At 36.6% G+C, this 27,675-nt stretch overlaps 1 protein-coding gene across 1 annotated transcript in view; it reads right to left on the bottom strand.

The window, feature by feature from the left end:
- Nucleotides 1-27,675, bottom strand: part of PRPS2 (phosphoribosyl pyrophosphate synthetase 2) — a 36,749-nt gene that overhangs the window by 5,660 nt on the left and 3,414 nt on the right. Inside the window, exons 2-5 of the mRNA XM_001364973.4 lie at nucleotides 14,528-14,711; nucleotides 5,442-5,540; nucleotides 4,424-4,548; nucleotides 1,178-1,351 (exon numbers count right to left, since the gene is read on the bottom strand). Coding sequence (XP_001365010.1) covers nucleotides 1,178-1,351; nucleotides 4,424-4,548; nucleotides 5,442-5,540; nucleotides 14,528-14,711 — 582 coding nt within the window. The remainder of the gene's footprint in view (nucleotides 1-1,177; nucleotides 1,352-4,423; nucleotides 4,549-5,441; nucleotides 5,541-14,527; nucleotides 14,712-27,675) is intronic.

Raw genomic sequence — 27,675 nt, 5'->3', positions numbered from 1 at the left:
GGCAGGATCAAGCCAATTAGTCCATCAATAAAGATTAAGTGTCTGTGTGCCAAGTACTGGAGACAGACGAAAAGACAAATGAAATGGTCCCGAAGTTCACATTTTCACATTCCCAAGTAAACTACTGGGACACATGCTAAGTGTTGCAACAAAATACAGAAGGAAAATGAGAGGTAATTTTCTGGGGGTGGAGGAGGTCATACTGGAAGGCCCTAGGGAAGGATCTCCTGTAGGAGATGGTGCTTTAGCTAAGTTAGGAAAGCAGTTAAGAACGTAGTTCTATATTCATAGCTGCACTCTTTGTGGTGGCCCAAAATTGGAAAACGAGGGGTTGCCCTTCCATTGGGGAATGGCTGAACACATTGTGGTATCTGTTGGTGATGGAATACTATTGTGCTCAAAGGAATAATAAAGTGGAGAAGTTCCATGGATACTGGAACAACCTCCAGGAAGTGATGCAGAGCGAGAGGAGCAGAGCCAGGAGAACATTGTACACAGAGACTGATACACTGTGGTACAATCGAAGGTGATGGACTTCTCCATTAGTGGCAATGAAGTGTCCCTGAACAATCTTCAGGGATCTAAAAAATACTATCCACAAGCAGAGGATAAACTGTGGGAGTAAAAACACCGAAGAAAAGCAACTGCTTGACTACAGGGGTGGAGGGGATATGACTGAGGAGAGACTCTAAATGAACACTCTAATGCAAATACCACCAACAGGGAAATGGGTTCGAGTCAAGAATACATGTGATAACCAGTGGAATAGTGCATCGGCTATGGGAGAGGGAAAGGTGATGGGAGGGGGGATGGGGAGGAAAAGAAAATGATCTTTGTTTCCAGTGAATAATGTTTGGAAATGACCAAATAAAATAATGTTTAAAATTAAAAAAAAAAAAGAATGTAGTTCTATTTTTATGTGATGACATTGGAGAGGATGGAAAGGGTTTACGGGGGATTCTCAGCATTTGTTCCCATATTTGAGATGAGAATAGCTGTGATTAACTATTGAAAGACTATCTACAAGCACAAGAAAAAAAAGAAAACATTTTAACAAAAATTGAAAACCAACATTATTAACTCATCAGCAAAGAACAAATAATGGAACTCCAAAAATGCTAATGTTTAAAGTTCCTTTTTTCTTTTTTATATCTCAATTTCTAAAATTTCCACTCACTTGTCTGCAGCATGGCATATTGTGCCACATGTATCAGCCATGTCATCCACAAGGATGGCTACACGATCCTTCACGTCACCAACCAAAACCATCCTGTCTACTTCATTTGCCTTCTTTCTTTCTTTATGAATCAAAGCAAACTCCACATTCAGTCTGTCAGCAATTGATGTCACTCTATAAAAAGGGGAAAAAACAGATAAATGGGTTAAATGGGTTTAACAGATAAAAAAACCCGCAGATAAATGGGTTTAAAAAAATTCAGTTCAAATTCTAATCAAATCAGGGTAGAATGGAACAAAATGTGATATATATGCATATTGTACAAATATGGTAAAAATATACATGATATAGTGGTGGGTGATATGCTGATCAGAGTACTTGGAATACTTCATTACCTACTTATTTGGGAGTCAAAATCAAACATTAGTTAGGCTTTTTGCCACAGCTTTAGATAAATGACATAGATGGCTACACCTTAAAAAACATTCTTGATATCTTTTAATTTTACATATTTATTTTCAAATGCATTATTTTCCCAACTTCTAAACAAAAATAGTTCGATAAAAATATCAATAGCATATATAACACTTTATACCTATAGTCCCTTACCTTATAGATGAAGAGCTAACTATTGTTATGTTTTCTGATTTAAATCTGTTTTCTTCTACATTATATTTCCTCTCTTGCCTTTGCTAGCCGTTATTTTTTGCTAACAATGCATTTGCCTCTCTCTTTACATTTTCAATCTCTCCAACATCTCTCTCTCTCACACACACAAACTGACTCCCCTCCTCAGAATTGTCTTCATGGAGACAAAATTTTGCTCTAATAGCTAACTTCCCTTCCCCTTCTTTCTCTGCTAAGAACCCAGGTGTTTATTAGGGAACTTGGAGCAAGAGAAGCAAGAATCAAACAACAAGCACTTATTAAGCACCTACTATGTAAGAGGTATGTGTTAGGTTCTGTAGATACAAAGTCAAAAATCAAAATTATTTTCTGCCTTCAGGAAGCTTATACTTTATTTGTTGCATACAACATGTTCATGGATGGGTGAATATAGGTTACATATCAATAAAGACAAGTTGATTCTATGGTTTTGTGTAAGGGCTTCATCAACAATTGAAGGAAGTCCAGAAAGAAGTCTCTTGAAAAAGGCACTTGAATAAAAAAGTCAAAACTACCAATAATCACACAAAAGTTCTAAATCCCTCCTCATTAGAGAAATGCACATCAAAACAATGCTGAGGTATCACCTCACACCCAGCTGCTGATTGGCTAACATGACAGCAAAGGAAAATAATAAATGTTGGAGTCAATGTGGCAAAATTGGGACCCTAATACACTGTTAGTAGAGTTGTGAATTAATTGATCCAACCATTCTGGAAGGCAATTTGGAATTATGCTCAAAGGGCTTTAAAAGAATTCATGCCCTTTGATCCAGCCACACTACTGCTGGGTTTGTACCCCAAAAGATAATAAAGGAAAATGTGTGCAAAAATATTTATCTGTTTTTTATGGTGGCAAAAAAAAATTAGAAAATGGGGGGTATCCCTTGATTGGAGAATGGCTGAACAAATTGTGGTTATCAGATGGTGATGGAATACTATTGAGCTGAAAGGAAAGATGAAGTGGAGAATTTCTATGTAAACTGGAAAGACCTCCAGAAATTGAGTATTAGTTGGTCAGTTTTCTAATGAAAAATAGCATTATCAATCAATTCAACCAACAACTCACCACCTTATTAGTCCTTACAGCAATTTGTTCCTCACCAAAAATACTTTAGACTTAAGAAAAATTAATATTTTTAATACCCCCTTCACCTATATTCTAAAATTTAAAAAGCTGGTGGTACCATCATCTCCAACTCTTTTATTCAAGACAGGAAGAACATAAGATGACTGGAATACCAGCTATCTTTATAAAACTTTTTGCTACCTGGGAACAGGATCAAAAGAAAAAAAATCTAGATTAAATCACTCACTCTCTCTCTCTCTCTCTCTCTCTCTCTCTCTCTCTCTCTCTCTCTCTCTCTCCATATGATTCCATATGGACTTTTAAAAAGATTCCATTATGAGAGAAAGTCCATATGGAATCTTAAAAGACTTCTGCAAAAATTTTAAAATATGATACATAAAGAAGCAAAAAAACCCTTCCAAACACAAATAAGGCCCTCCTCATACCTCAACTCAATTGTTGACTATTTAGAAACTTGTCTACTAAAGGAAATCAACTAATAGGTTAAAAGTAATACCTAAATTTAGAACTGAACATGTTCAAGAGATCATTTAATTCAATTTTCTCATTTTACTGTTGAAGAATCAAGTTCCAGAGTTTTAAAGACTTGTTCAAGGGGGCAGCTGGGTGGCAATACATAGTATTGACTCCAAAACAGAAGGTAAGGGTTTAAAAAAAAAATCTGGCCCCATACACTTCCTAGCTATTTCATCCTAGGCAAGTCACTTAAATCTCATTGGCCAGTCCTTTTGTCTTGGAACCAATACTTAGTATTGATTCTAAGATGGGAGGTAGGGACTTTAAAGATAAATACACACATACATACCTAAATTAAAGACTTGTCCAAGGCCTTGGCTCCAAATCCAAGGCTCTTTCCATTATACAACCCCTATGCCAACCTACATTATATATTCTAGGGTCCTCAAAAAATTGTAGGACTCAAATGATTAATTTAAGCAATATCCTAACTAAATAATAATAATTAAAAAAAAACTTTTTTCAGAGGATAGGAGTAGTAGAAGGAAAACAGGCAAGTCCAAAGAAAAAATGAGAAGCTTAAATGAAGGAAATAAAATATTAGCAATGATTTTAAATGAGAAATTACATAAAAAGGCCTGTAGCTTTTTCACATAGGATTGCAACTTAAAGATCAAGTATGATCAAGCAGGAAGAGATACAAAAAAACTCCCCCCCCACCTCATTCCTTTATAGAAGTGGGAGGTTTACATGTTTTTAGAATATTTCAATGTACTGATAAGTTATTGTCCTTATTTTTCTGATCTTTAAAAATACTGTTATTTGGGATTTCTCTCTGGGAGAGATATGGAGAATCATATTAGAGAAATGATGTGAAAAACAAAAAACCTATAAAAACTTGTAAAAAATAAAAGAACTGTATGTAATCCATTGAAATCTATACCACCGTAGCACTTAATTAGCAAAATAACTTTTAAAAATCCACTGAAGAAAATAATTAAACTCTAGGAAGTTATGTATACTCCTTCATAGTACCTTTTAGCTCCACCAGCATCTGGAGACACAATGATACAATTCCTCCATTCTGCAATATTTTCTCGAATCCACTGTAAGACTGCAGGTTCTGCATACAAATTATCCACTGGAATATCAAAAAATCCCTGTGGTGGGGATTAAAGCAATTAATAAGACCCAAGATTCTTTATAAAGTAGTTTATTAAAGATTGGCAGCAGAGCATACTGGAAAAAGAACAGCTCTTGAAGCCAGACACAAGTTCAAAATACTGGCACTGGATTGGCTAAGTGACCCCTGGGGAAGCCACTTATACTCTTAGTGCAACTGTGAGGCTATATGGTATAGTTGAGTGATCTATATCTTTGTAAGGAGTTCCCTATACTGCTGAAGCCACATTTTCAGATTTAAAAAAAAAGGACATTAAGAATTCATTTTCCTCCATATTACTTTGGTACTTCATCTTCACTTAGAGGTTGGTCCCAAGTTTTTGAAAATTATTTCAACTGAATAAGTTATCATTTACTGTTGCCTCTGGAAGGTCCTATACAAAGTTAGAAAGACTGAGTATAGTCAGATGAGTGATAAAATATCGTGCCTCTATAGAATGTAGACTAACCTAGAAGTTCAGAAAAGGTTCAAAAGGTTGATGATGAATATTTTGGGGAACAGAGAGGCTTTCAGTTTACCTTGGCAGAGGTATGAAAATAACAGATTTTTCAGAATCAGGTGCTAACATATATTCTAGAGATGAAAAGTAGTTCTAAGTTTGTTTTAATAAGCTTTTAAATTGATGGAACTGAAAGAAGTTAACTTTAAACTTAAAATCCTGGTCTCTGAAACAAAGATTTACAGAATCTTTAAGGTGAAAAGGATCTTAGATAAAACCTCAAATTGGAGTCCCATCCATTTGTTTTCCTTGCATGGTAAAAAATGTTCAGAAATTTTTTCATAATTTACAACTACATGCTAGGAAGTTCAATACTTATGTTAGTACCTAGAGTTATAGTTAGTGACATATGAAAGAAGCATAGACTGTACCTGTATCTGAGAAGCATGGAGATCCATTGTAATGATATGATCAGCCCCAGCCACGGAAAGCATATTAGCCACAAGTTTTGCAGAAATTGGAGCACGACTCTAATTTAAAAAACAAAGTTACTATTTCACAACGAAAAAGAAGAAAATATTGAAAAATTTGGAATGATAAATGGCTGCCCTACATTTCAACTGCAAAGACTAAAATCAGACTAAAATCTAAGGCTAGGAAAAGCAAACAAAATCAGTTATTCTAAGCCCATAATTATATATTCCTTAAGTAACCTTAACTGAATACCAAACAGTACAGAAGATGGAAGGGATCACTGTAGTCTACCTCTTCATTGTAAAGATGAAGAAAACTAAAATAAAATTCTATTATCAGGCTGTTTGGAAAAATACTGAACACACAATAATGGCTCTTAGTAGTAGCATATCTGGCCATTCATTACATCCTGGAAGGATATAAGAAACAAGGGGCAGGAATAGAGAAGCCTTGTGAAGGTGGGGGCAGCATTTGAAGACATCAAGGTAACTAAGGAAAGCACTAACAGATGGAAAGTGGGTAAGTGGGGAGGATCAGCTTTGTATAAAAGCCAATTTGAGCTGCCTTTAAAGAAATGAGGGATTCTATGAGGTATGTGAAGTAAAAATATCCAGGTAACAAGAGATAACCAGTGCAAAGGCATGAAATGGAGGAGAGGAAATGAGAATGTTCTGTAATAAGGAACAGAGAGTCTGGACCATGGAGTTCAGGAAAGAGGTGAATATAAGATGCATCTGAAAATGTAGGCTGGGGACAAGATATAAAGGGCTCACAAATATAAACAGGAGTTTATAAACCATTTTAGTGGCAATAGGGAGTCATCACTAGAGTTTACTGCACTGAGGACTGACCCATAAAATCACTTTTGCGGCTATGTGGAGAATGGACAACAGGGAGAGCCTAGATGGCATGCAGGGCAATAACACTATATTGCACCAGCCAACAAGTGATGATGAGAGCAGATGAAAGACAATGGGTTTTTAAAGACATGTAGAGAAAAAGTGGCCAAGATCTGGCAACTGATGAATATAAGGGGTAAAAGGGAATGATGGATAATGTAACAAATCAGAGAGAATGGAAGAAAAGTGGTACCCTGAATACAAAATGGGAAAAGGTTTTGGGGTAAAGAGAATGAGTTCAGTTTTATACCTGATGAGTTTGAAATGCCTATGAAACATCTAATTTAAAATGTCTAACAGGCTATATGGGGAGCAGCAATTCTCAACCTCTCAATTTGTAGCGATGAGAATACATAATACATATCAGGTATTTACATTCCAAATCATAACTAGCAAAATTACAGTTTTGAAGTAGCCACCAAAATAATTTTTTTATTTGGGGTCACTGCAACATGAGGAACTGTATTGTGGGGTCATGGCATTAGAAAGTTTGAGAACCACTGGAGAAGGGGAAGGAAAGGAGAGAATCTAAATCATAAAATGCTAGAAAACAACTGCAAAAAACTTTCTATATGCAATTGAAAAAAGTCCAATAGGAAATTGGTGATAAGGAACTGGAACTCATTAGACTAGGGCTGTTGATATAAATGGAAATGACTTGGGTGGAGAGTAATAATTAATGGTCACAAAGGGCAAAAAAAGAAAATGCCCCCCAAAAAGAACCTTGGAACATATCCACAGTTTGTGAGCAGTCAAATGGAAGAACGAGGGGAAGAATATCACAAAAACCAGAAAAGAGAATATTCTGAATATGTGGCCAGAGTCAAATGTAACAAACAGATCAATGAGGATGAAGCCAAAGAAAAGGGGTATCAGAATGGACAATTAAAGAGATTATTGGTAAGTTTGAAGAGAGTAGTTTCAGTTGAGTGAAGAATGTAAAGCGATATTACAAAAGGCTAATAACGAAGTAAGACAACTTATGGAGACAGTTTTTTATAGATTAGTTTCTGTGAGAAAGGAAGGTCTCATTAGTACCATAAAGTAGAGCACATTTTCTGATAGCAAAGGACAAGACTATATAGAGGCCTAACAAAATATGGCTAACCAAATTTTCGTAAGCAAATGTAAAGGAACATTCCTTTGCCTAAAGAGAGGATTTATAAGAATCTAGAGAAACACTAGAAAATATAAATGGAAGCAAAATGAATTAAGCACAATCAGAAAAACAATATGCAAAATTATTACAAGTGTAATAAGAGAAAGAACAACCTTCCCAATCTCCAGATTGAATGCAAAATAATTATAACAAAGATAGCTCCTGGAAAAGAGCTGAGAAAAACACTTTCCTTCCTTCTCTGCAGAAATAAAAAACAACTATAGGTATAGAATATTATCTGTACTGTTAGAATTTGCTCCTAGAATGTCTTCAGTAACTACAGAGATGTCCTCACTGGTACTATGAATTGGTCTCATGGAAAACTGAGTATCTTTAGTTATCTGTAACCATACAAACAAATATAGGATGCAATTGTGAAGAATTCAACTTCAACCTTGTTGGCAGGGCTATGACTCAAAAGAGAAAAGGATAAAAGTAATAGAAAAATGGCATTTTGTTCCATAAAGAAATTGGGTTTTAGGGATAGGTTAAGCAGTCAATATTAATATTAGTACAAGAGAATCTCAATATAGCCACTTTTTTTCTAATTCTGCAATTCTAAAAACATTCTATAGCTGATTTGACTAAAATATGAATTGGGTCTGATACACATATATAGTTCATATAAGTAGCTAAAAGTGGTATTTTGGGGTTCCCTGTCATTTTGGTGATCTGCACATCTAAGTGCTATTTGAGGAGATAGGGCAGAAACCCAAGAATCAACTATTCATTTTGAATTACTTATATGTGTACATGTTGTCAATGGTTTTCCCCAGTTGAATGTAAATTCCTTGAAGGAAGAAACTTTCTTTAAACTGTTGTCTTTATAGCCTCAACACCAGGCACAAAGATGTTTAATATTAAATGGTGAATCACAGAATAAGTCCTTATCTATTTTTTTTACTCTAATGGGATCATTACTCTCCTCCTACAATACAGTTAAACTGAAATAGTAGTGAAGACCTAAACAAAGATTTTGAGAATTAAGAGGGCATAAATGTGAAAAATGTTTTCAAGGTAGAATGGACAGGACTTGGCATCTGATTGAAAAAGAGGGAAAAAGTCAAAGATGATTTCCTTATTAAAAATATGGGAGAATAGAAATAGTTCTGTTATACACAGGAACTAGTAGAAAAGGTTTTGGGGGAAAGGCAATGAACCTAGGTATGTGGGATGCTCATTTTCAGGTACATGGGAACATATAAGGTGATGTTGCCTTGGATCTATATGTAGATGTGAGCATATAAAAGAATCCAGGGCTAGAGATCCAGATTATTGTCATAGAAATGGGAGTAAGATTGCCCAAGGACAAAGAAGAGAACCAAGGACAAACCCTTGCAAAACATCAGGATTATTAAAATGAGTCTTAGGCAAAAGACTGATTATATTTAAAATAGGCTAAGATTTAAAAAAAATTTAGGGCAAAATAATATTAAATTTTTATTTAAATTTTTTTAAATTTTATAATATTTTATTTGATCATTTCCATGCATTATTCATTAAAGACAAAGATCATTTTCTTTTCCTCCCCCCGTAGCCAACGCGTGATTCCACTGGGTATCACATGTGTTCTTGATTCGAACCCATTGCCACGTTGTTAATTAGAGTGTTCGTTTAAAGTCTCTCCTCTGTCATGTCCCCTCAACCGCTATATTCAGGCAGTTGCTTTTCCTCGGTGTTTTTACTCCCACAGTTTATCCTCTGCTTATGGATAGTGTTTTTTCTCCTAGATCCCTGCAAATTGTTCAGGGACATTACACCACCATTTATGGAGAAGTCCATTACATTCTATTGTACCACAGTGTATCAGTCTCTGTGTACAATGTTCTCCTGGTTCTGCTCCTCTCGCTCTGCATCACTTCCTGGAGGTCGTTCCAGTCTCCATGGAACTCCTCCACTTTATTATTCCTTTTAGCACAATAGTATTCCATCACCAACATATACCACAGTTTGTTCAGCCATTCCCCAATTGAAGGGCATCCCCTCATTTTCCAATTTTGGGCCACCACAAAGAGCGCAGCTATGAATATTCTTGCACAAATCTCATAATAGATAAACAATATCAAAATTAGAAAGGCACAAATTATATTAGTCCTTTAAAAAAAGGGTTTTTTCCTATCAAAATGCTCAATATATGTTTTATGAACTAAATATGAAGAATCAAAGGCAAGTTGATATTTAAGATGGCTTTGAACTCGGCTTCTCCATTCAACATAGAATTAAGTTTAAAACTGTCCTTTAGAAAACCACCCTATTTTTTCAAATTCCTTCAAAAAGTGACTTCTTAATGAAATTGCTTTGCTAATATATAAATCAAATCTTGTTCTCAGAAATATCCTACTTATAGAACAGGAACATGAGATTGTCTCTGCCTCCACCCATCCCAATAGTTAAAAAATGGAAGTTAGCCTTAAATTCATACACAAGCACCATATAGTGGCCAACAATGGAAATTATGAAATAAATGGATTAAGATAAAATGGCAGGGATTCAAAGTCAGGAGTTGTATGTAGCTCCAGTTTAAAACAACAATCTATTCGAAGATCTACAAAAAGAACTAAAAAATAAATATATGTAAACTTCAAAAAGAGACCAAAGTTGGAGGGAGATATAGTGACAGAAAAATGTAAAGACTAAAAATTAATTGTAAATTAGGCCTGAGAAAATAATAATGACTTTTAAAAACTTAAAGCCTATCCGCATTGTGCACTAATTACAGCTTTAGCATCATAGGGGTAGAAGTGGTGTCAGAGGTAATCTAGTCTAACACTTTCATTTTTACAGATGAGGAAACTGAGAAAAAGTTGAAGTGACAAGGTGAGCAAATCTAAGATTAGAATCCGGGTCTTGTGAGTCATTTACATTGGGGGTGAGGGGGGAAAGAGATTCTTAGGAGAAATAGTAAGGAGTCATTTTAACTTTAAAAGGTCTTCCTTTTCAATTAGATAGGACACTGAAATCTTCCCCTAAAACACTCACTTTATTATAAAGCTATTTTTCAAAATCATTCACTTATTATCTCTCTTTTTTTAATCCTTACCTTCTGTCTTAGAATCAACACTGTGTATTGGCTCCAAGGCAGAAGAGCACCAAGGGCTAGGCAATGGGAGTTAAGTGACTTGCCCAAGGTCACGCAGCTAGGAAGTATCTGAGGTCACATTTGAACCCAGGATATCTCCCACCTCTAGGCCTGGCTCTCAATCTACTGAGCCACCTAGCTGCCTCTATTCACAAATCATTAATTCATAAATGCCCCAGATAAGATCCAAGATCTTCAGCCTAATATCCAAAGTATCCATAGGCTGGCTTTAGTCCCCCTCCACACTATCCTTATTTCCAATCATTTTTCTTCACTGTTTCTGCTGGAAATTTTCTCCTGACTTATCCTATATCACCATAGGACTCATGGCATTCCCCCAATGAAGAATGTCTAAATCACTACCCTCCTCTCCCCTAAAAAACAAAAACAAAAACCCTATCCCTCAAAGGCTCTTTTTTGGACTCCCTCCAGCCTTATCTGAGGTGAAAACGATCTCTCTCCCCTCTGAACTATTACAACATTAACTCTATCACTGACTGAACAATTATAACTATTTTTCTGACATTTGACTGGTTTCACTTATTTCATGTGGGTGATACCTTCAGAACTAGGCCCTAAACTCTATGGGGGAAAAGAGGACACCCCGAGTCTCTCTCCACACTGCCTACAGAATCTAGCATAATGCCTTACACAAGCAGGCTAAAAATATTTGTTGAATGAGAACATTGTTTGAATATAACTAAATGATACGCCTCAGTCAAGAGTCCATGGAATTCTGGGCTCTAGTGTCATGAAATATAATCCAATGACAATGGAAGTTCAATATAACGGGATTTATAGCAGTGATCTAGGCAAAGGTTCTTTACATAATCTTAAAATTGATGATGCAGGGGGCAGCTGGGTAGCTCAGTGGATTAAGAGCCAGTCCTAGAGACGGGAGGTCCTAGGTTCAAATCTGGCCTCAGACACTTCCCAGCTGTGTGACCCTGGGCAAGTCACTTGACCCCCATTGCCTAGCCCTTACCACTCTTCTGCCTTGGAGCCAATACACAGTATTGACTCCAGGACAGAAGGTAAGGGTTTAAAAAAAAATTGATGATGCAATAACCTGCATTTTAATATTTCCCCGGTGGAACCTTGACTTTGGATTTTTTCCTACTTTGTAAAATTAAACTTTTCCTTTTCACCAGATCTTATTTAGAAATTTAGCTCTATACAGGAAAAGTGGCTAATAAAATTAAGGAGTTTTAATTACCCAGCTGTAATAAAACTGAGAGTATTCAAACACAAACTCATAGAAGTAAAAATTCTAAAATTCAAAGAATAACTAGTCAAAATAAAATATTACAGCTTACAAAAATACAGATATATAAAGGAAAGCTATTTTGAAATTTATCCAAATAATAATAGGATTCCCAATCTTAATCTTTATGCACCTTTTACACCTTGCAGAACAAATGCATATTTGGAAAGAGTTCTTTGGGAAGAAAAAAAAAAGGGCATGTCCATAGATTTATCCTTTATATGTTACATATTAAAAAACTAACAACAAACAACTGGTTGTAATCTTTTTTTTTTTTAAGTTCTTACCTTTTATCTTAGAGTCAATAACAAGTATTGGTTCCAAGGCAAAAGAGTGATAGAGGATAGGCATTTGGGGTCACGTGAATTGCCCAGAATCACACAGTTAGGAAATGTATGAGGCCAGATTTAAACCCAGGATTTAAAACCAGTCTCTTAAAACCTGCCTCCTATTCCACAAGCTTCCCCTTAACTGGTTGTATTCTGTAATAAATTATTTCTTAAAATGACAGCACCAATTACTAAACATAAAATAACCATCCAATTGTTTTAGTCCCTTTCAGATAGTTTTAAGGTACTTATTGTATGACTAAATAAGTTCAATGACAAAATCAGGATGAACAAGGTGTTTTTACATGATTTAAAACCTGCTATTCATGAGATTCTTTACATGATAAGTTACATGGAAGAGCTTTTTCAGACATCCTAAACAATGGAAACTCAGGTGTAAGTGAGGTCTGGTCCATGCCCAGGATATCTTCGATAGCCTCTCCTCATATGCTTTGGGATAATTGTAAAGATATGGAAAAGGAGAGACAACTACAATTTCTTTTGGTCAGTTCAGTAAATGTGGAAGAGAAGGCTTTTGGGAGACAGAGGAAACTCAAGCGTCTCACCAGATTTCAGCTACTCTTGGGGGAGATGTCTGATGGGTCCTGCAGGAGTTCAGATGAGCCATAAGGCTCCTAAACATCTTGTCATTGAGTTCAGCAGAGCATCAACGTCTCCAAAGTTATGAGGAGAGTGAAGTCTACTTCTGCCCCTGAGCATAGCTGGAGGTCCAAGTTTGCAGAATCAGTGCTAAGGAGCAAGGAATGAATTTAAGAGGCCTTTGAAATCCCAGCCAGTGAGTGACAGATGGTCATAAGTTTGGTGGATGATGCTATATAGGAATGAAGATAAACTTGAGCTTTCTCACACCTCACCCTCTGGAGAGAGTAAGGCAAAGTATACCCCCAAGGGGTTGAATTGGGGGTAGGAGCAGGGAGCAAATAGATATTAAATGGCTAAATAGATCTATGCTGGCAGCCAGTGAACAAATGCAAGAACACTGCTAGTGAGTGGGATCTCAGTTGAGAGAAGGGATCAAAGCTATCTCAAGCCTGATTCTGGGAGAGAAGGCCAGTGCTACCATGTGATACCGGATGTGATACCGGGACAGAAGAGTGGATGAAGATATAGAAAGGAGAATAAGAACCTGCAGAAGCCTCAAAGATGAAAAGTAGAGTTAATAATCTCTATGGTCTGGGTTGACTGAATAAAAACCAAGATGAAGCGTAAAAGATAATTGCAAAGTACTGAATTTAGATTAATGGACAGATAGAGTCAAGAGGGAACATTTAGTAACTTCTAAGAGGGATGTTGGCAAACTAGAATATGTTCACTGGAGGGTGACTTGGAGGGTGGGAGGGTCTTGAAACAATTAGCAATATTTTAAAGACAGAATATTTAGCTCAGAGAAGAAAAGCCAAAGCTAACATGTTATTAATTATTTTCACACATTTAAAAAGTTAACATGTGGAGGAGGGAAAAAACATGTATTTTGAAGGAAAGAACTTGAACCAATGATTGGACGCTGTAGGGAGATAGTTCAGCTCAAAATATGTAATAATTTTCAGATAATATTAGCAGTCTAACAATGCACCAGGATGCCTTGATAAATGAATCCCCCAATCGAAATAGCATTTAAAAAGAAATTGGATAGATCACTAGGGGTAAAGAAAGGATTCTTACATAAGATGGGAGGTTACATTAGTGTTAATTATAAGGTCTTTTCTAAATCCTTAATTCTATCATTTCCTGAATGGCTGATCTATTTTATTTCTTTTATATCCCTTGTGGTATCTAAAGCAGTTAAGTATATACCACACGTGTCAAACTCATAGAAAGTGATCCCTGAGAGCTGCATTTTGACTTAGAAAACTACTCATTAACAATAGCTATGTTGCATTTTAGTATTTTGCTAAACATTTCCCAATTACACTTTAGTTTAGTTGCATAACTAACAATAAATGTTCGAAACACCAAGTTCACTTCATTCATTGTAAATATATGGTCTTCTTTTAAAGAGAAAGATTGGGAAAAAATTTTAAATGCATACTAAAATTCACTCCCCGCCCTCCCTTCTGGGGTTAAAGGAATACAAATAAATAGTCTGTTTTATCTCCTTTAAAAAATACTAAGGTGACCTAATGTTCAATGACAGAATGATGCAGAAAAATCTTTGAAAAAGGCAATTAGAAATCAAAGAGTTCATCTGTTCTAATAACTACAAAATACCTCTAAACATTTTTCAATGGTTAAATGTAGAGAATTTTTTAGAAAATAAAACTTGAACAGGAATGTACAACACCTCTCACTTACCTTGTCTTTTTTATCTTGTCGGGCATATGGAAAACATGGGATCACTGCAGTCACCCTGGATGATGATGCAATTTTGCAAGCATTGATCATAATGAGAAGTTCCATCAAGTTATCATTAATTTCCCCACAGCCACTTTGGATAATGTAGACATCTTCCCCTCTCACACTTTCACCGATTTCTACACTAAAAGGAAAGATGTTATTTTATTAATTAAAAAAATGAGATTAAGGATTCAAATTATCTTATTAAAAAATGTACGAGATTAGGGGCAAATGAATTCATTAAATGTGGTTTCAGAATAACCATTTAGATTCCCTATAAATGATACTTTTCCTAGTCCTAGAGAACTAATATTGCCGTTTGTTTACATTCAATAAATTTAGAATGGAGAGGGCAGCCTAGTGGCTCAGGAGTTGGAGTGAGGCCTAGAGACAAGAGGTCCTAGGTTCAAATCTGGTCTCAAATCACTTTCCAGCTGTGTGACCCTGGGCAAATCACTGCCTAGCCCTTAACACTCTTCTGCCTTGGAGCCAATACACAGTATTGGCTCCAAGGCAGAAGGTAAGGGTTTACTAAATAAATAAATTTAGGATGAAAGCATTGAGCACAAGCCTGGAAGTTGGGAAAGACCTCAACCACTTGGAACCCTAATTAGTATTCAAGTCCTACTATATTCATTGTGCGTAAGTACTTCAGGATACAAAGCAAAGGAATTCAGTCTAATAATATATAAAAACAAGGCACTGGTGCCCACAGACTTGTTCACAGAAACATAAGAGATAGGTGAAGTGGAACTTAAAGCATTATAACAAACATGTAGAGAAATTCACTTAAAAAAGCAGAATAATTTATTAACTATTGAAACAGGGCAAACTGGAAAAATCGTGACACTTTCTACTTAAGATATTTCTAAACTTTCCTAATCCTTGGTGTCTCTCAAAGAGTTCCTATTAAAGAACTGATGGAAAGGGCAGCTGGGTGGTTCAGTGGACTGAGAGCCAGGCCTAGGGTCAAGAGATTCAAATCTGGCTTCAGGCAGAAGCTGTGAGACCCTGGGCAAGTCACTTAACCCTCATTGCCTAGCCCTTACAATTGAAGGTAAGGGTTAAAAAAAAAACTGATGGAGGCATTTTCCCATACACATCTTAGTACTATAAGGAGATGTCAATATTTAGGCAAAATGCCTTAGTCAACACCAAGAAAATAGCAATTTAAGTCACTGACTTGATAATGCTGAAATGCTGGCACTGTAATGAGGGCACACATTAATGGCTTTCATCAAGAAGTAATGTCCAAAAAAAATAAATAAACAATAAATAAAAATAAAAATAAATAAATAAAAAATATAAAAAATAAAAAGATGTGATGTCCATACCAAAAAAAAAAAAAACTTCCTCAGCAATTCCTTTCATACAAAGCAATCTATATATTTACTTTTTTGTTAGCAAAATGCTAAGGAATTAACAATGCAGAGTTCAAGTTGTAGTCACTTGAATGACAACACTGTTTAGTTTACTGGCATTCTTCTTACTCCCAGTTCAGTGTCTTTTTCTCTTACTTGTATCAGCATTCCGTAGTTCATAAAGTGCTTTCATACACCACTGTGCCATTAGATGTTGACAAACTTAATAAGTAGGCAGTGTGTATTTTTTATTCCCAGATTTTTACAAATGAAGAAAACCAAGTCTTGAGAAATTAAGTAAATTGTGTAAGATTTGTTGACCAACTGGCCATCTGACTTCTTGTCCAGTTCTCTCTCTAGTCTAGCACTTTAACATACTATTTGCTGACTGTAAACTGGACAGGATATGGCTTCTTGTTGCTATAGCAAAGTATTAAGTACTATTCACAAGAACTTATTAAGTGTCTGATGTATGCAGGAGCTTTTCTAAATGGGGATTAGAAAGATAACAGGTTCTTAATGTTTGGTGGTTGATGAAATAGAGACCAATTATAAAGAAAAAAAAGAAATGCAATTGGTTTCTAAGTCTTACAAGTTAATACCTAGATCAAACAGGTCATTCATTACCTTTCCTAGTAGATTTCATTAGTATAGAGCATTAGACAATGTGTGCCCCCCACCCCACCCAGGGAAGGAAGGAAGCACTCCCATTGAGCTATTGGGCAGAGGAGGGGCAGTGAGAAATGTCCTCAGGTCAGTGGAGAGGGGGAGAAGCGCAGCTCAGTAGATGTCCTTCTGGTTTTCTAGTAATGGACTCTGGCGGGCACCAGACATGCCCAGAGGTCTCTGCATGTCCTTTCTGGCACATGTGCCATAGATTCACTGTCACAGGTACAGAGGATTCCTGATGAGTTAACTCCCTATACCGAGGCTGACAGCCAGTCCTAAGCTTCAGAATTGCCTCAGGCACTGAGTTCAAGTTGGTTGTCTCTGGAACAACCAGGATGATGATTGTCTTTGTGCGTTTTTGTGCACAAAGACACCTGTGCATGAAGATTTAAGTGGAAAAGTCGATGCACAGAGACAGTCCCACTCTCTCGGCGTTGGAAGCCTGGGTCCAGTGGCATGAAAAGTCGTTACATCTGGAGACTTCCTCAGCTGCATTGGATGGTCTTTTGTGCTCCATCACGCCCTAAGCACTCCACAGTGCCTTGCTGCATCGCCATCTCAGCCGTTGAACCTTCTTGTTGGTTTCTTCAGGCATTGAAGTTAAAATTAAATGACTTGCATAGGTCACAGGGAGATCAGACTTGAACTCAGGTCTTCTTGACTCTGAAGCTCACATATTTATGGGTTTTTTAATAGACATACACCAACTGTACAAAAGAGATAAATGCTTCTTATGTGCAAAGTACTGTGGTAGGATAATAGAAAGTTACAAAAATCCTCACCAACTTCTGTAAAACTGAATATATCCCAAGATTTTATCTAAATTGAATACATGTATAATCCCAGTGGAATTGCTTGTCAGCTATGGGAGGGAGGAGGAAAAGAACATGAATCATGTAACCATGGAAAAATACTTAAATAAAAAAATAAAAACAAAACCACAGGTAAAAACTTAATATAAATTGAAATTAAATGACTCTAAAAAGATTTGTTTATATTTACATATACTAAACATAAGTAGGTTTGGGTTGGGTTTTTTTGTGCTTTTCAATACTCTTTTCAGGTGTGTTCAACAATAACAGCAATAGAAACTATTTGTTCAGTCATTTCAGTAATGTCTGATCCCTTATGCCCCCCAATTGGAGTAACCTTGGCAGAAACCCTCAAGTGGTTTGCCATTTCCTTCTTCAGATCATTTTAAGGATAGACAATGGGGTTAAGTGGCTTGCTCAAGGTCACACAGCTAATAAATGTCTGAGGCCAGACTTGAACTCTGGTAGATGAGTTCCTGACTGATTTCAGGCCTAGCAACTTTCCCACTCCAATTTCTAATTCTATAATTTTATGAACATCATTAATGACCTAAACTGAGCCAAATCAGCAGAATGAAATATTTCAAGAACCCTCCCACGAAACTACAAACAGACTAGAAGATACCCCTGGACCAAATCCCAATTGAGAAAAAATTTTAAAGGAACAAAAAATTTTAAAAGAATCATTTTTTTCTAGCTCAGGTCAGCAAACAGACAAACAAGAGAGTCTGTGGATACTGGAGCCTGGGTCTGGCTAAGGCACATGGAGCCCAAAGGCTCAGAAGTCCAAGACTGCACCTGGGCTCAATGAGGTTCCAGATCCATACAAGAGCAACTTAATCTAGTGTTGAAGGCAGAAACATATGCCAGCTGGTAGCTCTGTTGTTCACTAGCCATTTCTGATTCTAGGAAGACCTATGGTGGCAGGGGTGTCACGGCAGGTCTCAGGCTGTGGACTTATGGAAGAACAAGCAGAGAAGCAAGCAGCAGCTGTGTGGCACCAACTCCAGGAGCAGAGCCAGGGGCAAAGTTCCAATTTCTAGGCCAGCATCAAGCTGCTTCAAATTGTACATTATTATCTAAAACTCAAGGCCAAAATTTTCTCTCGTATTGTTTTAAAATTTTTTGCACAGTGCTTTTGAGTTTCAATGATTTTAAATATGTACAGGGACATGCACATTACAAAAGAACACCAATCTCATACTGTCTTCTAGAGAAATCTATTCTAAATCAGGAAGGTATTTTTCTTAAGAATTAATGAAAGTGGGGGCAGCTAGATAGAGAGCCAGGCCTAGAGATGGTAGGTGGGCTCAAATTTGGCCTGACACGTCCTAGAACAAGTCACTTAACCCTCACATTGCCTAGCCTTTATCGTTCTTTTGTCTTGGAACCAATATACAATATTGATATCTAAGATAGAAGCTGAGGGTTAAAAAAATAATAATAAAGGGAAGAGGGGCAGCTAAGTGACTCAGTAGATAGAGATTCAGGCCTGGAGACAGGAGGTCTTAAGTTCAAACTGTTGCAATGGAAGTAGTGCATAAGCATGATTAGCAAGCCCTTAGGACAGAGCTGACAGGGGAACAAATAGCTTTGGAATCTTTCCCTTTTAGGATTATTTAGTCAGTCAATAAACATGTGTTAAGTATTTTAGTATAAGCCAGACACATAGTAAGGGGGGAAAAATACACAGAAGGGCAAAAACAACTTATCAAGGAGCTCTCATTCTAATGGGGGACATGCCTTGTAAATATAAAGGTACTTACAAGATATATACAAAATAGAAGGGGGGAAGATAGCAAGTAAAAGAGCATGGGGAGAAGGTAAGAAAGGGACTGAGAAGTCTCCTTCCTAAACTGGGACTTGAGCTGAATACTAAAGGAAGCCTGAGAAACTAAGAGATTAAAAGTGAAGGAGAAAAGAATTTCAAGTATAAGAGACTAATAAGGAAAAAGCACAGACATGGGAGATGGAGTATCTTGTTCTTGATTATGGAGTGCAAGACTGGGAGCAAGTGAGTAAACCTGGAAAGGTAGAGCCCAGGTTATAAAATTTTAAATGACAATCAGATGGCTTTATATTTGGTTCAAAAGTGAAGGTAGAAATGACAAGATTTGGCTAACAAAAGAACCTTAGAAATCACCTAATTGAATCTTACAGAAGTAAAAAATGAAATTAGGCCATTTTGATTTAGTTAGGATATTCTGAATCTGAATCCAGAAATTAATCCATAAAAGAACCTACCATTTCCCCTATCAATAGGGAAAATATTTCAAAGTGTGTTTTGAAATTTCAAAAGAAAACTGATTACCTTTACTTAAAAAAATGATTCACCCATTCCCCAAATGACAAATGGTCAAAGGATATGAAGAAGCAATTTTCGGATGAAGAAATAAAAGCCATCAATTATCATGTGAAAAAAAGTTCAAAATCAAGCCTGATTAGAGAAATGCAAATTAAAACAATCACCTCACACCTATAAGATTGACTATCATGACAGTAAAGGAAAGTGATAAATGATGGAGGGGATGTGGCAAAACTGGGTACTAATGTATTGTTGATGGACTTGAGAACTGGTTCCAACCATTCTGAAGGGCAATTTGGAATTATTCCAAAGGGCCATAAAATTGAGCACACCCTTTGATCCTATACTACCACTACTGGATCTGCATCCTAAATAAAGGAGAAAGGACTTCCTTGTACAAAAAAAATATTTATAACAGGTCTTTTTGTGGTGGCAAAGAATTAGAAACAATAGGGATGTCTATCATTTGGGAAATGGCTGAACAAACTGTGGTACATGTGATGGATTTCAGAAAAAGCTAGAAAGATCTACATGAACTGACACGAGTGAAATAAGTAGAAACCGGAGGACATTGTATATAGTAAAAGCAAATTGTACGATGATTATTTGTGAAAACTTGGCTACTCTTTAACAATATAATCATCTGGGACAATTCTGACTTATGACAGGGAATGCTATTTATCTCCAGAGAATTGTTGGAGTTGGATGTAGATCAAAGAATACTATCTTTCAAATCAGTTTATTTATGGTCTTATTTTGGGGTTTGGGTTTTCTAGGAGTGTTCTTTTATAACAATGTACAATATGGAAGTGTTTAGCACAATAATGCATGCCAGTTCATATCAAATTGCTTCCCATTTTTCAGTGGGGGGAAAGAGAAGAAAGGGAGAGATGGTTTGGATATTACAAATTTGGAAAATATGTTGAAAACTATTATATGTAATTGGGAAAATAAATTATCTTTGAATTTAAAAAAATAAAACACTTTACACATAGTGAAGAAGGTGGATCCCAAAAGACATAAACTAAAAGATCCCAAAATACAAATATCAATATCGGTGCCATACCTAATGAAATTAAAGCATATAGTCTTCCCTTCCAAGCTATTTAAGACCAGCTCTAAAGTTCCATTTATATAGCTCATATATAATTCCACTTATATAGTTTAGGCTCAGAGCAGCTCAGAGCTGCCCAGACTCCTCAGAAGTTAGGCCTCTTGACCAGGGTCACAAAAGCCTGTGAAGAGGTTGAACTAACTTTCTATTAACACTCAATAAATTAAAAATGTGGAAAATGACATGTTCTATAGTTAGATTTTACTTAGCTATTTGTGTAGGAGTGGTGTTTGGTGTTTATTGTAAAAGCACTTACTCTGTCAAAACAAAATATATCAATTAAAAAAGAAATTAAAATGAAAGAAATAGTATTTATGTACATGATGAAAACAAATGAGAGTAGCAATGCTCCAAAAAAAGTCTAAAATTACAGAACTAAACTGTGATTAACAGGAAATCAAACTGGGTTTCAATGGAGCATTTAAAAATGAACATGCTGCCTAGCCAAAAAAAAAAAATCTAGAAAGTTTTTAAAAACAAAACTTAAAAATGCCCCACAAAATACTGGCATTTGAGGACCTTTCGAAGGAATTGGGGATATTTTTTAAGTCTTGGGTTGAAAGGAAACCCCGCCCCCCAAGATAATTATCTTCAAGATTTTTGAGGGGACTCATAAAAAGAGATTAGACTTTCTTGGCTTGAGACCTAAGAAGGGCAGAACTGGCTAATGGGTAGAAATCTAAAAGAGGAAAATTTAGATTTAAGATAGCTATCCAAAAGTGGATAGATTGCCTTGGGAAGTAGAAAGTTTTTTCTTACTTGGAGGCTTTCAAAGCTAAGGCTGGATGAAAATTAGCTACCTAGCAGCTGCCACCTGCTATCCTCATTTTTCAATAACAGGCATATGGGGATAGTTAAAGGTGTCTCAGTGGACTGAGAGCCAGGCCTAGAGACAGGAGGTTCTGGGTTCAAAAATGGCCTCAGACACTTCCTTAGCTGTTTTATCTTGGACAAGTCACTTAGCCCAATTGCCTGACCTTTACCACTCCTTCTGCCTTGGAACCACTACACAATGATTCTAAGACAGAAGGTAAGGGTTTAAAAAAAAAAAGATAAAGTAGGTGATACTTAGGTATCATAGTGATAAGGCTTAAATCTAAAAGGAAAGTAGTGAAATGATTTGCTAATAACATAAGCTACTGGGAAATGCAAATCAATAATTACAAATCTTACCTAGGCCTGCAGCTTTCCTCTTCTGCAAAGAAGCTATCTCCTTTTATGCTGCCTTTTTGTCATTCATTTAATGAACAGTTCACTGGCCATCTGTTTTGCACTTGCTACATTGAACTGGGTTCTTGCAAACAGTAAGGACAAATAGAAATTTTCTGTATCTTCTAAATTTTTCATGGATTGTCTTTCTTCTCTGACCTCTTTGCTTTTCAAGTCTCTGTGCTTAAGTCTTTGATGGTTGTTCAATTATTTATTTTGTTTTTTTTCTCCTCTTTCCTTTTTTGTCTCTTCAATTTTTCACTTTTGCTCTTCTTTCCTCTTCCTTTCTTCTCACCCTTTCCTTTTTCCTCCCTCTCCCTTCATTCCTCTCCTTTTCCTCCCTCTTTTTTGTTAAGTATCATTTAGATACAGTATCTTATAGTCTGTTGTTTTTCTTTCTTCCTATTCTAGTTCCTTCCTTTCTCTCTCTTCTTTTATTTATCGTCTTCATTTTTCTCTCTGGAACCTCCCCAACTTGGTCTCTGAATTTCAGTCTTTTTCTCTCTTGTTTCACCAAGTATACATGTTATTAAACTCATCCCTATCTAACATAAAACCAACCCTAAAACTTTAAAAAATTAGTCTGGATGCTTTCCTGTCTGCTTCTCAGGGACTGGTCCAGCTCTTCTACCTGCTGAAACTTCTATGCTCAAAACAGTTGGACCTCCATTTTCTTTCATATCTTACCCTACTTCTTACTCCCTACACCTAGGATTTTAGTCTGAAATCCCCCCCATAAGTCACTAATGACCTAGGCAGCCAAACAGAAACTCCCATTAGGGCAATCAAATTTTTGAACAAAGGCCTGGAGGAAAGAAATCAATTTCAAAGAAGAGAATTATAAATTCATATATCTAACAAGGCTATCCAGAGAAGGAGAATGTCTGCTAATACAGGATTTTCAGGTATGGATTGGATTAAATTATAGAACTTCTGAGATTTCAACTCTGAAATTCTGAGACTGAAAGGTTACTAATCCAGAACATAAAAAAAAAAAAATTCATGAATTGAGAGTTCTAGATATACTTCTGGTAAAGGCTGAATATTCAAAATATTTACTCATTGAGCAGCAAGGTGTTTCAGGGGATAGAGCCAGGCTTAGAGACACGGTTCAAATCTGGCCTCAAACACTTCCTAGTGTGCGATTCTGGCTAAGTCACTTCACCTCCATTGCCCAGTCCTTACTGCTCTTCCGCCTTGGAAATTATTGTATCGATTCTAAGATAGAAGTTAAAAGTTAAAAAAAAGGGGGGGGGGGGGTATTTATTTAGTGCTTACCACTGTGTGAAGGAAATTGAGGAGATTTTGATCATGATAGAATGGAAGCTTTGGTACCCCTTGTAATCAGCCAGAAAAGGTAGCAATAGAGATAAGGGATCCCAAGGCAGGAAGCAGAACAAATGTCCCTGGACTGCCTTCCTGGGTGGGCCTAGGCGGAAGTTGGCTCCAGAGGCTTGACATGTAAGAGTCAGTGGGTGGAGAAAAAATTTGATAAACTGAGGCAAGAGGATTTTCAGGGTCAGGACTTTTGTGTTCAGGTGGACTGTGGAGCCTACATGGCTGCTATGGAACAGCAAGGAAGCTAGATTAGAGTAATAGCTTTTCTAAGTGATCTCGCTCTCATCTTCCTTCCCTTCTCCTGTTGATCAATAAAATCATAATATAATCATTAAATTTATGCCCAATTTCATACTTTTCCCCCTTACACCACATACAAATAACCAAAATGTGCTTTGAGGAACACAAATAATGTATAACATAGTATGCATGAAATTTTGAAAAATCTATTTCAATCTTTCACATTTTAAAATAGATGCTTCACTAAATCTGTTTCACATGAATTTTAGGATTCCCCTGTACCCATGGTGGTGAACCTATGGCACGCATGCCAGGGAGGACAGGGTACTCAGTCTGGCACAGCATACGGTCTCCAAAAGGTTCACAATCACTGCCCTATATATATGTTCTGCTTCCTCCTAATCTCCTCCCTCCAAGTGGAAGATGACTTCCAATAGTTTAGAATAGTTTGTTACCTGAGTTTTTTTTGTTTTCGTTTTGGTGGGGGGAAGGCAGAGAGGGATGTTGAGGGGAAGAAGTGGAAATAGAATTTGTGATTTGATCTGTATTGGGACCTGCCCATGTTAAAACTCCCTCCAAGGTATCAGATCTACAACACAAAGAGGTAAATAAAATGACCAGTTAAGGAACCAGTGTGTGTCTGAAGTGGGTTTCTAATTCACCTCCTGTCGCCTTTACCCTAGGCAAGGCCAGGTCAGGGTCTAGATATCTACCCTTCTGAACCTTCAAAGGTTGAACAGCAATCAACAAGCATTAAGAATGTTTCTGATTTACTAGTTACTGGGATGCAAAGACAAAAAAAGACAGTTCTTACCCTCAAGAAGTTTATACTCTTAAAGAGAGAAGGGCATGCATACAGATAAGTACTTAAAAAATAAATTCAAGGTAATAGTAGAGAAGAGATAAAACTAGAACAGGAGGGTAATTGATAAAGTATTCAAGTAGCTTGGTGATAGATAAGTAACTGCTCCTTAGAAGATATATATACTATGTATTGGTTCCAAGGCAGACAAGTGACTTACCCAGGGTCACACAGCTAGGAAGTGTCTTGAGGTCAAATTTGAACCTAGGACCTCTTGTCTCTAGATCTGGCTTTCAATCCACTGAGCTACTCAATTGCCTCCTTAACAATGTATTCCTCAATGGCAGTCAGTTAACTTCCCTGATTATCACCTCCAACTTCCATATATCCATCCATGTCAGTCCTATTTCCAATGGTCTTCTCTAACTCTTTCTTAAATTTTGAGCCTACTATTAATAACTGATCTTCTCTCCCACCCCATAAATTATTTAATTTATTTTGATTCACTTATATGTGTACCTAATGTGTCCCCAGAAAAATACAAGGGAGGTTACTATTTTTGTATCCCCAACATCTGGTAAAGCACATGGCTTTAATACAGAAATTGTTGAATGCTTATTAAACTGAATCGACCAAACTTCAAACCCGGTGAGCAGGATCTAAATGCTTTCATTATGAAGTACATTCAAACTTTTAAATAAAATTTTAAGCCTAGAAAAATAGCTAGTTTAATGCTTACCCTTCAAACTACTGTAACATTTAAATTGTATTGTAACTTAAATGACTTGCCTGAAAAAGCAAAGCTTAATTAATAACACCAAAATCAGATTATCCATCTCTTTTTCTGGCTAAAGACAAAAGCTATCTTCACTTGCTAGGAATTTTGGGAATGCTCGTTTTATGAGTCAGAACAGAATAGTTGGGCAGTTAACTTGGTAAAGGATAGGACTGGCTAATAGTTTGGAAGTATATGCCAAGAAGAGGAGGAGGAAAAGAGAAAGTTGGTGGCTAAAAACATGAGCAAAGAATGAGAAACTTTGGAGATTTAATGCAATCAGTGCTGGGAAAGTGATAGCTTGAATAGTATGTCCCCTTATATTATTGTGTCAATCTATTATGTACACATATCAGTAAATACAAAATAGAATTCCTATGGGGAGCATCAGTTTGTTAACAAACAAGGGGAACAAAGGAAGGATATGGAAGAGTGAGAAAAAGACATCAGGGAGATGAGGCTAGAAGAACAGTTCAAAAAGTTCAGGGTGTGGGAACCAGAAGAAATAGAGCTGACTGTTTAGGTGAAGACAAATTTCAAGCTGAACTCTGTCACATGGAGAACCAAGTAAAAATAAGCTTCCTATTTTCAATGATGTATAAGGACACAGAAAAAGGCTGAACTTGTTTCAAACCATACAAGGCTGTTTGTAACTCAGTGGACACCAATATTACAATTGTTTCTTCTAATACTAAAAAACGTCAGCAAGCTGTTATAAGTGTTCTTGTTTTTCTTCCATCCTCCCCCCTTTTAAAAAGACTTACCTTTTTCTTAGTTTCAGTTCTAAAACAGAAGAGGCAAGGGCTAGGCTGAGGATGTGGCTGAGGCCAAATTTGAACCCAGGTACTTCCAACTACAGATCTGGAGCTCTATCAACTACTTAGCTGCCCATGGTTTTTCTTTTTCAATGGGAGTTGGAGGAAGTTGAGAAACAAAATAAATGTCAAGTGAAAAAAACCACTAAGTAAAAGGTACAACCTACAAACCTGTATAACATAACTGTGCACTAGCATCATTAATAACATCATGTAATACATTTTAATTAGTTCACCTTAACCTATTTTAATCTTATTAGACAGATTGTCCAAGGTACAAATAGATCATTTCCAAAACTTAACATTTTAAAGCAACTGAAAGCAGTGGGAAGGGCCCTATATATTTGTATTTACTGGCAGTGTATGTGTTTTTGGTAGTGAGAATGGTAGTTAATAGAATGTAAGCTTCTTGAGGACAAGGGCTATTTTGTTTGCACAGAGGCATTAATTTGATATGAATATTTGACATATTAATTTGACATACCCAGAGTGTATCAGAAATGGGCCTTGAACCCAACCTATTCTCAAACAGTACATTAATGCATGCTTCTTGGGTGATGTTTTCTTTACAGTCTGGACCCAAGGGAACATTTTGGTCCTGTCAAAACAGCTGTTTCTCCATGACCCGGCTTGCCAGAAAGGCCTGGGTAGGACAGTTTGCTTTCTTTTGTATGATTCTGTGGGATGGTACACTTAAAACTGGGAAGGATCTTGGAGCCATCTTAGTCCAGTCAACTCATTCTTCAGATAAGGAGTGATTCAGAAAAGTTAAATGATGAAGTGTGTAAAATAGAGGGCCTTCATTTTAAGTTGAGAATAAGAGTTCATAAAACTTAGCTCTAGTTATCAACTCTTATTCATCCTGTCCCTTCCATCTTTTGACATATAAAAAAGGGTTTTAAGCTTAGGAGGTTGGAGACCCTAGAACCCAAGTTAATACTTTCACTTTGAAAAAGGTTGGAGAGGAGGGCTGAAAGGCAGAAGGCCAAAGCAAAGCAGTCAAGAAGTCAACAGTCATTTAGTAAACATTTGGCAGGCACAACCAGTTCTTGTTCTCCTGAGCTCAAGGAGCTCACATTCTAATGGCAAAGGGATAAAAAGAAAACACTAAAGGTCACACAGTTTGTAAAGATACAAACTGGGATGGAAAGTAATCTCAGAAAAGGTGGCACAAACAGCTGGAAGTGGGTGGGAGGACTGGGAAAAGAATCCTGCTTGGAAGTTAGAATTTGGGTAGAGGATTAAAGGACTCAAAGGCAAAAAAGAGGGAAGAAAGCATTCCAAAGCAAAGTTTTGTTTAAGCAATTGTAATCAGTGAGAGTGGGTGTGAATGAAGTCAGTAAGAACTGAGTTCAAAGCTAGCCTTAGATACTAGCAGTGTGATGCTAGGCAAGTCATTTTACTCTTGTTTGCCTCAGTTTCCTCATTTGTGAAATGGAGATAATAGCATTTACCTTGCAGGATATTTAAATTTAAAAAAAAGTATTTAATGCAGTGCCTGGCACACATAAATGATTACTCCCCCTTTCCCCTCCTAATAGGTCAATGTTTTTAGACTAGAGTGCACAAAGTAGAATAGAATCTAACAGTCTAGAAAGTTAGGAAGGGCCCCAGATTATAAAGAGCTTTCAATGCTAAACAGGGGATTTTAGATTTGGTTCATGAA

This window comes from Monodelphis domestica, chromosome 8 (genome assembly GCF_027887165.1).
Source record: "Monodelphis domestica isolate mMonDom1 chromosome 8, mMonDom1.pri, whole genome shotgun sequence".
NCBI classification, from domain to species: domain Eukaryota; kingdom Metazoa; phylum Chordata; class Mammalia; order Didelphimorphia; family Didelphidae; genus Monodelphis; species Monodelphis domestica.
The sequence above is the reverse complement of the archived record's forward strand: the minus strand, read 5'-3'. Positions and strand labels throughout refer to the sequence as shown.